Below are 12,336 nucleotides of genomic sequence, written 5' to 3'. Positions count from 1 at the left end.
TAATGTTCATATATTTCTTCATTTTTAGAGGCTTCTACTCTCTCAATTTGTCCAGCACACAATTCGCTGTCTTCTTCTTCACTTACTTCCTCTTCTGCAACACATACATTCTTGTAGTACTCATTGTTTTTTATCAAATACAATGTTGCCTTTTTGACTTTCCTAACATCCACTAAATCTTGCCAGATTTTCTTACTCTTTGTCGGAACACCATTACTAGGATAACCAGAGGTTCCTCTTCCACTTTCTCTATTCTACAATTGTATTAATGTTTTTCTTCAAATCTAAAGGCAAATAAACAACTCTTCCCTTTAATCCTCTCTGTAAATCTGATGGAGGCAATTTCCCTGTCTTTGGCTCCATTCGTACAATAGCCTGAAAGGGATGCACACTTTGAATCAAAATAGACTCATAAGTATTTAAATCCTTCAATTCAGAAGGAATGTCAACCAATTCCAGATTATTATGAACCGCTCTAGCAGGCATCCGGTTTTGGTTTAATTTGTTAAAACAATAAGTACACATACGCTGGTCCGATCCCAAATCAAAACAATTTTCTATCATCAAGTATGTAGCAAAATCCTTCCATTCACTATTGTTTTCCATTTCACTTTTTGCATATAAATCCACTAACTTAGTCTGATTCTTATAATAAGTCCGTCGACAACACACACAAGTGAAATTAGGCCTCTCACTTGATTTCACCTGAAAGATGGAAATTTCCTTGTGAAACTTATGTATATTAGAAATCTGTACACTCTCTTCCACATTACCTTCTTCTACTGGGTCAATTTCAACATTGTTCTCTTTACTAGCAAAGTAACAGAACTCAATTTCTTCACAAATATTCTTCACATGTAGTTCTGAACCATGCAAGAGAGCACTGCTCAATTGTTTAAGCATAATTGCTGGACTCTTAGCATAATACAACATTCTCACTAATTTCCTCACTTTATTATGATGCACTGCAAGCATCCTGAAATGACGAAAAACACTCTGGCATACTCTTATGGAAAGACAAGCTAGTGAATGCCCATGCAAACCTGTTACTTCTCTCACTCTGCAAGGATCTAATTCTTGCAACAACTTCATTTTCTGTTTTAAACTTTTCTTATTAAATGTACGAACAAAATCACAAAGCAAATTGATGGAATCCTGTCGCACACTACAAATACTACTACATTTCCAGGTGTAGACTGGTCCCTTAGGACGTCTTCCTAAAACCTCATCACCTAACACCTCTTCTGCATCTGCAGACACAAGTTTTTCTTTTTCAACCGGACAACCATCTTTTACCTCATATGCTCGACCACTGGTGTCAACTGCATGCACCAAATCATTGTCCTGAAAGTAACTCTCCTCATTGAAAAATGCCTCACAACTTGAACTATGCATCCATTCTCCTGAGAAAACTTCACAAAAAGGACTACGATTAACTACTCTCTTCCATCTACTATTTGATTTGAAATCAGAAATTACCTTGTTTAGTTTCCTAATTCTATTGATTACCAAAATAAATAACTTTCGCTTAATTTCGAAAGCCTGATCAATAATTTTCTCTACATTTTTATTTTTCTTATAAAATGTCACTTTCTGTTGGCCTTTCTTAAATTTTTTTAACAAATTGACAATTATCCTGTTGAGGAACATTCGCCTACGAATGTCCCTGAATTGATTTTTCCTTCTACTGCCATGCACAGACTTATCTCCTGCTCTAGCAGAAACTTTTTTTGACGGGCCTCTCCTTTTCTTTTAAATTGTCTCTCTTCTTATGCACTAAAACATGTTCAATACTAGTATTTTTTTGTCTGCAAATTCTTTTTAAAAATGATTTTATTTTCTTACCCGGAGCTTTTTTGGCGACTCGATACGATTTAATAGTAGAGGACTGCTGCAAATCTTTACCAAGGTGGAGTGTAAGTCGCTTTGCTTCTTTTTGTTATCTCTGACTTGAGGGCATTTTTAAAGTTTTCTAAAGATCTTCAGTTAAATCTGTGGAAATTTTTTTAAAAAATTGATATTAACCACTATTACCAAACAGTAAACCAACAACAGTAGGCAAACAATTAACACACTAGTTGTCAATTCTATCTACAGTAATTTAACAACATAGACAAAAGGGGGCGTATTTACAAGGCACTTGCACCATGGGGGAAGTGAGTTAAAATTCCAAGAACACATAGGGTTGTATTTACAAGGCCCTTGCACCAGGGGAAAGTGACTTAAAATTGCCAAGCAGACATGAGGGCGTATTTACCACACCCATGCACCAGAGGGAAGGGAGTTAAAATTGCCAAGCACACATGAGAGCGTATTTACAAGGCCATTGCACCAGGAGGAAGTGACTTGAAATGGCCAAGCACACATGAGGGTGTATTTACAAGACCCTTGCACCAGGGGGAAGTGACTTAAAATTACCAAGCAGACATGAGGGCATATTTACCACACCCATGCACCAGGGGGAAGTGAGTTAAAATTGCCAAGCACACATGAGGGCGTATTTACAAGGCCCTTGCACCAGCAGGAAGTGACTTAAAATTGCCAAGCAGACATGAGGGCGTATTTACCACACCCATGCACCAGGGGGAAGTGACTTAAAATTGCCAAGCAGACATGAGGGCGTATTTACCACACCCATGCACCAGGGGGAAGTGAGTTAAAATTGCCAAGCACACATGAGGGCATATTTACAAGGCCCTTGCACCTTGAGGAAGTGACTTGAAATGGCCAAGCACACATGAGGGTGTATTTACAAGACCCTTGCACCAGGGGGAAGTGACTTAAAATTACCAAGCACACATGAGGGCGTATTTACAAGGCCCTTGCACCACCATAAGGTGTGGCCTATCCAGAGGTATGCTGGATTGTCTGTCTGCCATGGTAAAACCAAGAAATATCTAGGAGCAAAAAGGCAGGTCTTGCAGTCACAAAAGTTTGTTTGAGGTGAGGCCTACTCAGGGTTGCAGATGAAATTTTGGCTTGTTGAAGAGTACAGAGGACATAATACATGTGCAGGCCAACAGATGAAGTGAGTCATGTCCACTGCACACTTCAACAAAGGCCAGACCTCCTCTGTCTCCCTGGACAGGCCTAAACCTCATCTGCACAATGTGATTAGTAATGTTAGGAAACACAGGTGATGTAATTGAAAAACGTGCAAATATTTTTGCTCATTTCACAATCTCATCACCTGTGTTTCCTCAGCTTAGGTATCTCATTGAGCAGATATAGTCTAGCATATCCAAGAGTACGCAGAAGGTGAGGACTGTATGCAGCAGTGCAATGTACATAATTCTCCTCCAATGACAATTACAGAAGCCTCACTATATCCATGCCCCCTAAACAGTCCTAAATGTATATCATAATTATCATAGTGACTATGAAACTCTAGCAGTACATATTGTGAAACCTAAATGACTTCAAGAAACGAGTTTTTAAACCATCAAACAAGCAAATTACTCTCCGATATTCATGTTGGGAAATGAAATATTTATTTAAAAAAGCAGACCCCTTGTTGTCCTTCTCATAAATGTGAAAAGTATTTCTTTTAAAAAAAAAAAACGATTTTCTGGTCATAATTTGAAAACACAGCACAGCTCCTATGTACAAGCACACTCTAGCTGGCTTCCTTATTTTCTCCAAAAAGCATACTAATCGCTTTCTAAATTAAATAAATCTTTTCTCACCTTAGCACGATTTTTAAACACATCATGTAAGGAAATTAGTCTCCCAGATTCATAGGAGAAGTACCTTAAAATTGTCTAGCACACATAGGGGCGTATTTACAAGGCACATACACCAGGGGAAAATGATTTAAATTTGCAAAGCACTCATGAGGGTGTATTTACAAGGACCTTGCACCACCTTAAAGTCACTTTTAAAATGGGGAAAATGACGTGAATGTGTCTAATATGCCTTGTAAATATGCCCCCATGTTGACTATGTAACTCTTGCCGAACATATTGTGAAACCTAAATGACTTCAAGAAACGAGTTTTTAAACCAACAAACAAGCAAATTATTCTCCCATATTCATGTTGGGAAGTGAAATATTTATTTAAAAAAGCACACCCCACGTTATCCTTCTCATAAATGTAAAAAGCATGTCTTTTTGTTAAAAAACGATTTTCTGGTCATAATTTGAAAACACAGCACACCTCCTATGTACAAGCACACCCTGTCAGTACTAATACTTCACATTATCTATAATTATAATTTGTCAAAGAAGCAAAATCTTTTGGGAAAAAATAATGAAAACACTTGACACAAAACAACATTTTAAATGCACAGCTGGCTTCCTTATTTTCTCAATAAACTATACTAGTCTCTATCTAAATTAAATGAATTTTTTCTCACCTTAGCAAATGCTTTTTGAATTTCAAAACAGTCTCAGACACACACCAATTTTTCTTTAGCAGAGCAAAGGGTATGCACTCCAGAGGCTGCAACCAACAAAGGCACAGACATGCTGTATTTCATCACACATATCTCTCATGTCACCCAATCAAAACTCTTCCCTCACTTTTTTCAAATCAACAGCCTTCCCCCTCTGCCCTTTCTGCTCTTTTTCCATAGCAACTACCTCCTGAAAGACCTCTCATGTTTACAAGTTCACACAACAATGTTTCAAATGAACTTTGAACTCTCAGTACACCTGCAAATCCACTGCAATGTTTCTTAAAATCATTTTTTCTTAACCATTCAAATTACATCTTTCAAAGAACACATCCATGCACCCTAACTTTCTGTTTTCAAAAATGGAAATCCACCAATCACTGCTAGTGAATCATTAGCACTGAAACTCCACAGTTTTTTTTCTTTACAAACTTCTACTGTTTCAACTGCCATTTCATTCCCACATTTCATTTGACTGCAGCAGAACCTCCTCTCACCATGTTTTCTGTCTGGATTCTTGGACATAGCTACATCCACTGGGCTCACAGGTATGCTGATAACAGAAATTTACACAACCTCAATTTACAAAATGTGGAAATCAAATGGATTGGCCAAAGAGGATTGAGATGTCACCAATTGATACCATTGGTGAAAACCTTTTTACATTTGCCAAACCCTGACCTCATAATAGTGCACTGTGGAGGAAATGATTTGGGCACTTTGACTGGGGTAGGTTTGGAAATGCTTTTAAAGGACACCTTTGAGCAATTGATGGCACTTTTTCCTCAAACTGCCTTGGTATATTCCAATATATGCCAAAGACAGAAATGGAGGTGGTCCAATCAAATTTGTCAACAAATTGAGAAAGCGAGGAAGCATGTAAATAAGTCTGTTTCAGCTTATATGAGAGACCATGGAATGAGCGCCATCTACAACAATAACTTGCGTTACTACATGCAAGATATCTACAGAGGAGATGGTGTGCACTTCTCAGATGAGGGAAACAGAGTTTTCATACAAAATTTAAGACTGTGTATTGGTACCTACTTATAAGTACCTAGAACGTACACAGAACCCAAAAGCTCTTTTCAGAGCTACCTTAACTATAATTACTCTTTTTAAATTTCGAATGTACCTTTTTTCACTAATTTTCACTTATGTTCGCTTCCCGGTTCGCGTACCGGCAGCTAACCGCGCAAAAAATTCAATTTGTTTTTTTTCCCGACATATATGAGCCTCCTCAGCCACCCTCAGAAAACCTAGGGGGTCAGGATACGTCTCCCGTGCCCCCTTATACCCATTTCCCGCATTGTTTTCCCTCCATCTTGTGATTTATTTCATCCGAAACACAAAATGGCGAACTCCCGCTACGCTACCGGTGAGCTATCTGGTTCACGTACCGGGAAGCGCTAATACCGCGAAAAATCTAATTTTTTTTATTTGCCCCACGGGACCCTTTAATAACCCCCACAACATTCCTAGGGGGTCAGGAGGGGTCTACCTTGCCCCCTTTCATTAAATTCCCCCTTCTTTTTTCTCCACCTCTTGTCTCTCGATCCTACCGAGAGACAAGATGGCGGCCGGTCCGGACTGTTTAGAATGTTGACAGACACCGGAGAGCCAATCAGCTTCGCGAAGTTCCGTTACGCGCCAGGTACGCGAACCGGAGCGCTAACCGGAGCGCTGTCACAGATATATCTGTTTTTTAAAACGATAATTTCCCAAAATCCACTGAAGCACATATATTGAGACATAGCAAAGGCACGTCGGGCAAACCATATCTACAATTTTGCCAAGTTTCGTGTAAATCCATTCAGCCGTTCGAGCTAAAAGTGATTCCAACCGCCCTATGGAAAAATGAATGGGAAAAACGCGTTTTGGGACCCCCCTTTTTTCTCGGCCCCCCCCTTGAAGAAACCCCCCCAAATTTTCAGGGGCTTCTCAGAAACAAAATGTGCCATTTTCCTGAACATTTCAGCCAATTCCGTCCACAAACGCCAAAGTTATTCGACCTAGAATTTTGAGAAATCCCATAGGAAAAAAATCCTAACTATATATACCTACTGGCGACCGCCAGTAGGTAATATATATATAAATACACATATATACAAAGATATATTTGATGTTTTATTAATGTACTTTTACAATGTATATGACTTTACCACGCATGCATTTGCGTTATAATGGCATGTGTGATAAAGTCATATGCGTTTTAGAAATTATGTTTTTGCGGAACAATAGTCCCGCATTATAAAAATTGCGGAGTGATGGTATGCGGGATGTTGGTTTGCGGAATATCATCACATATTCCCGGGGGAGGGATAGTTCCTTCCTTGCTATTTCCGTGGAGGCAGGCCTTGTGTGCGGATGTACGTGGCGCAAGGCCTGTGCGCAACAGAAGTGGAAAATCTCCAGTGTGCGCTTCAGGCATCACCGGAAGTTAAGGCGAGATTACATTTCCTGCACAATGGCCCCTGTTTGCGCTCCTTCCGGCCCTTGGGAATAGCGCCATGCCTGACCTCCATACAGTAAAACAGGTGCACGTCACTGGGAGCGCGGGGCAAGCACACCCGGAGCTGGAAATGTACAGAACCTGGGAAGAAAAAACAATGAAATTTTGGGCACAACGCTCGCTTCTTTTTCCCGTAATCCCGCACCTCGCACACGCCCACGCCCCCAGTACATGATATGAGACATAGCATGAAGGGCCGAACGTACCACACGCCCCCAGCGTTTGTCACGCCCCCCAGCACACGCCCACAGCACAACGCAGACACGTCCACAAGGGACTACTTTGCTGGCACGGTTCTTTTACCTTTTAAATGTATATGGTGGGCGTCTGCATAGCCTATGTCCTTCTACTGCAACTGCCCTTTCCAACGCTGTATTGGGTGTTGTGATTGGTGCTGTGGTTCCTGAAATTACCCACCTCAAAGGTTTGGGCTCTCTCTATTATATATATATATATATATATATGTATATATATATATATATATATATATATATATATATATATATATATCAACATGAATACGAAGTCCATTAGGGGACGTTAAACGCTTTTTCGTATGTTGACACACTGACGAAGGCAGCACGCCGAAACGCGCCTGTGCAGTTCCCCCTAATAAATCATATCGTGATTTTCATAAACCCCCCTTGAGTGCTGCACCTTTTCTTTGAAGACACGAAAAGTTCGAGCGCAATATATATATATACTTATGTACAAAATATGTGTAATGTAAAATAGTATCTCTTTGTAGTCAGATTTTAACCAGACCTCCTGCAGCACCATGTTTGTAACGCTTTTGCAGACATAGAAATGTTTAATACAAAGTGACACTGCATCTCGCAGTTAGATTCATGATACATCAACTACTTAACATAAAATATCCCTGAGATTATCTATTCTGTACATATGTATGTATAAACACAACCCCAACCCTTTCATTCGATACTATGAGGGCCACTAGTGTGTGACATATGTAAGGAATACTGAAATAAAAATGAAATCCATATTGTTTAATATAATTTTATAAATTCGGTATTGATTGGCTGAGGGGGACACTGTATATGAAGATGCATTTTTCTCTCAGGTCATTTGTTATGCTTATGGGGCATTAACTCAGTGGGGTTGGAACTTGGAACTCAGTTACTGACTTCATTCATCCCTTGAGACACAAAGCGCACATCAACAACTCTTGCGCGCCTCCAGGATCCACAGCACTACAGATATAAAGTATATGAAGGTCACCACACTCAGCTAACTCTGCACTGAGCTGGGTCTGCGGGTCCTCGGGACATCCGGCAAACACAGACAAACAACCTGAGACACGAGGCTTGATGACGTAGGATAGAAATATCCAGATTCCAAAAGAGATGAAAACGGAAAAACAGCATTTCATTTAAATTGGGTCAAGTAAAAGTAAATCACAGACAGAAAGGGGTTAAAGGTCAAGACCTTGCTGCCCTTCCAACCTCCTAACCTGACTAATGCTCCTGCACACGGTGCCTCACCCGTCGCCGGTGGCATGAGTGCTCGGGCCTCAGACTCTGTTCATACCAAGTCATTTTTACTTTACTGCCCCACGGTGACCGTCACCACGCTCAAGAAAAAAAGCAGCATTGGTTTGATACTTACTGGTGCACTGCCTTTATGAACAGGGCCTTCTGCTGCTGCTCTGAATGATAGTGCCCGCCTCATAGTAGTTCCAAAAAAAAGGTTACGCAGGCAGGTTGCCACAGCCCCTACTCCCCACAGAACCAAATATAGCTGAATCAGTGGCCCGCCCACCGGCAATACGAAACTGAAGGCAAATTTGCAAGGTTATGGATTTATTATTGGATTTCTCTACACAGCAATACTTTTTCACCAGGTACTCGGGAGACTGTAGCAGAGTTTGAATAACACCGCAGTGAGTGAGCCAATTATATTTGCTTCAACATGTATGATATGATGTGCAGTGAGCGCAGGCCTGATGTTGATGTGAGGTGGCAGTGTAGACCCGGCCCTGGTAAATAAGTGCCGGAAAGCACCGGCACAAATTAAGCAAGCACCTGCACAAATTAAGCCCTGTATCACTTGAACTACTACATCCACCATGGTGCTTTTGGAACTTGAGCATGTTGGAAATTAAGGTGTGGATTGCATGCTGGTGTGAAGTATCAGATTTAAGTGCAACACATATAGCTACAAAGTTCACAATGCAATGGGGGCACTGCATCTCAAGATTTTTAAGGTTTAATTGATGGGGTGCAATGCATTTTGTATTTTGGCTACTACACAACCAAGTTGCTAATCAGATTGTTATTTAACGTGATTTAATCTGATCCTAATGAATACAATACGTATCTGTGTACAACACCTTTTATTTCAGATGTTGCTACACACATAGAACTGTCCTCTCTAAGGCTTTTTATTGGAGTTAGGTTCATGTTAAATAAAATAGATTACATAAAAACAAATAATACTGTGGACACAAACATGAACACATGCACAAACACACACACATGTGCAGCCGATGAGACTTGTATGCACGTTATATACTTCACTTGCAGCAGTGGCCCCTCCTTTAGGGCAGAGGAGTGCCGACCCCCTCCCCCGCCATCACCCTCAAATAAAACTGTAATAAAACAGGCTTTGAACCCGTTTTATTATTGTTTTATTTTAATTCCCTGGACCCGCCCCCAGGTCTCGGGATGACACTGCTGGTGGGGGAGTGGTAGTGCACTCCTGTTACTGCGCACGAGGGTTTGGCCGGCTGGCTCAGCCCGACAAAACCCTCATGAGCAGTGAAGCTCTCTCCAGCCCCAGCTGTTTTGCTGGGACTGGACAGAGCAGGCAGAGGCTCCTAGTCTGCTTGCAGGGTTGGATTGGGATTAAAAATCGGCTCGGGCACGCATAAAAAAATTGCCCACATTTGCATAATGGCGTCCCTCATATCACTGCTTCAGCGTAATTTTACATAAAAAAGGGGGGAGGGGGGAGAAATGCACGCATCAGTTTACACTTGTGAAACACACCTGAAAACAAGTGAGGCCACTTCTGCTCAGGTCCCCTGCGCCGCTCAGTATGCCTACATTAATGAGAGGCCCAGCGAGAGAAAAGGGGTGACACTGCTATACGGGAGGTAATGAGTGCCCATCTCCCAACAGAAAGGCCACTCAGACACCCACTGGGCCGCTGGTGGTATAGTCGAACAGAGACACCGCCCAAATCGGCCCCCAGGCTGCTCAAAAGCAGCACTCAGCTGGAACTTGGACCCCGGCCCCTCGGGCATTGCCCGAATGCCCCCGTTACCAATCCGACACTGCTTGGGAGCGCAAGTTGCCAGCCTTATGCCAATCCTGACGCTACTCTCATGCAGCGTCAGGATTGGCCGCAGTACAGTCTTGGAGCCGCACCTCTCTAAATCGGCTACATTACAGTGCTTGGTGGGAAATCTTAAATGCATACCCCATTAATTTCATTGAATAAGATGTGCCCACGTTTACAGTGTAAATAATTTGATAGTACGTACCATATGATGTGCAGAAGCAGAAGATGAAACGGCAGGCAAATGCCAATCCTAAAAAAATACATACAGTTTGTTTACAACAATCATTGTGAGTATATAAAACAACTTTTCCTGATGAAGGCCTCTCAAGAGACTTGAATGGTTAGCAATCATCCATTCATTAATTGTCAGAGGGTATCTGACTAAATTGTGACAAAGGGCACTAAATTCAGAGAACAGCAACAACCAAAACCATAAATGCATTAAATGAACTGCTCATTAGAACACAATCATTTCAGTTGAGGATTTTTTTTATTCTTCCCATGGCAATTATTTGACCCTTTGTCATAGTTGGTGACAAACAGTTTTTTCCCTTCAATTGTGTTCTGAATACAGCCCTCACCTTTCGCCCCTCAATGTCATGCAAGCGTCGGTCATTTTCAAGGCTTATTGTCATGTCAGATTTTTAAATCTCAGATAGTTATTCGGGTACAATGCAGACTTAATTCTTTACGGGCAAGTTGCACCTGTTGGCATGCTCATTTTGATGTCTGGTGGTCACCAATCCTCTGTCCACGTTGGGTCTGCTTGAACTGTGTATTCATTGAATATTTGTTGATATTATTGTTCTATAACGCTACCCTTAAATATCAAAGATGTAGAACATTGTAATGGGGACGAAACCAGAGCTTTTTGTTTAGAATATAGATATAATTAAAGGTACATGTACCTCCACTCCAATTAGCATTATTGGTAGTGACAGGGAGAATAGGTCCCCCTTACCCTTTTGAAGATAATTTGGACTACTTTTAGCTAAACATCTTGATCTCATTCATTTATGTAAATATGAACCCATTTGCCTTCAATCATTACATCTGAAAATCAGGAAAACTGATTGGGCCCGGTTCAAAACACATTTTGTGCATCAATGTCGCACTTAAGTGCACACAAATGCCATCTGTGAAGGTAAGTAAAAGAACCTGATACACAAAGCCAGGATCTGAACATACTGACAGCCACAAATGGAATATACCACTGCGAAATACTGGAAATTACATATTTTATACATCTATTAATTTAGGGTTAGGGGTGATAAAATGTGTGTTCCCAGAGGAGACCTTTGCAAAGAAACAGCAACAAAAACATAACTTTGCAGGAATTCACATATTTACTAGCAAAAATGGTGCTGCGCTGCAAGCCATCTTGCTGTGCAAAGCTGTGTCATTGGAAAAGTGCAAGGATGAGTCGTATTTACAGCAATATGATGCATCCCTGTGCTTTCCTCTGTGCTGGCACACAATCGGCTGACTAGCTCCAATGCAGGCACCCTTGCCCATGGTACAAGAGTGCCTGCATTGCAGGGATAATTGTTTTTGTGCAGGAAGGGGCACCTTCCTGCACAAAAGCAATCATTGATGGCGGTTCGCTCCTTCTATGTGTGCTGCAGAATGCAGCACACATAGAAAGAGCAATAAACAAGGAGAAATAATGGTATTTCTCCACGTTGCACCACTTCCCTGGAGAGGCGTTAGAATCTGGAGCATTCCCAGGTTTACGAAACCTTGTAAATCTGGGAAAGCATCCGAATCCATGGGTTTTGCGTGGAAACATCCACAGCAACACCCATGGAACACCTCTTTCACGCAGATTAATGCATGAAAGGGGGCCATATTTACAAGGCCATGAAAAGCCACGCAGGGTGGCTTTGCGTGGCCTTGTAAATATGGCTCAGCATTGTGCGCTACTGGAGCGTCAATAAAAGTGACGCTCTCAGTGTCACAGGGGCCTTGTAAATAAGCCCCTTAGTTTTTGTGCCTACATTATGGGGCATATTTACAAGGAGCCAGCGCCATCGCAGCGTTATTTTTTTGACTCAGCGGCAGTGCAATGAGTGCTCCACACTGCTTCATATTTACAAGTTGACGCATTGGACCCAGGTTGTAAAGAGC

At 41.4% G+C, this 12,336-nt stretch overlaps 1 protein-coding gene across 2 annotated transcripts in view; it reads right to left on the bottom strand.

The window, feature by feature from the left end:
• Nucleotides 1-12,336, bottom strand: part of TRAPPC3L (trafficking protein particle complex subunit 3L) — a 606,266-nt gene that overhangs the window by 424,934 nt on the left and 168,996 nt on the right. Inside the window, exon 2 of one of the 2 annotated variants that reach the window (XM_086927373.1) lies at nucleotides 10,412-10,459. The exons of the other annotated variant lie outside the window; for it this stretch is intronic. Coding sequence (XP_086783499.1) covers nucleotides 10,412-10,459 — 48 coding nt within the window. The remainder of the gene's footprint in view (nucleotides 1-10,411; nucleotides 10,460-12,336) is intronic. 2 annotated transcript variants of the gene reach the window in all.

The sequence above is a fragment of the Lissotriton vulgaris genome, chromosome 6, assembly GCF_964263255.1.
Source record: "Lissotriton vulgaris chromosome 6, aLisVul1.2, whole genome shotgun sequence".
NCBI lineage: Eukaryota > Metazoa > Chordata > Amphibia > Caudata > Salamandridae > Lissotriton > Lissotriton vulgaris.
The sequence above is the reverse complement of the archived record's forward strand: the minus strand, read 5'-3'. Positions and strand labels throughout refer to the sequence as shown.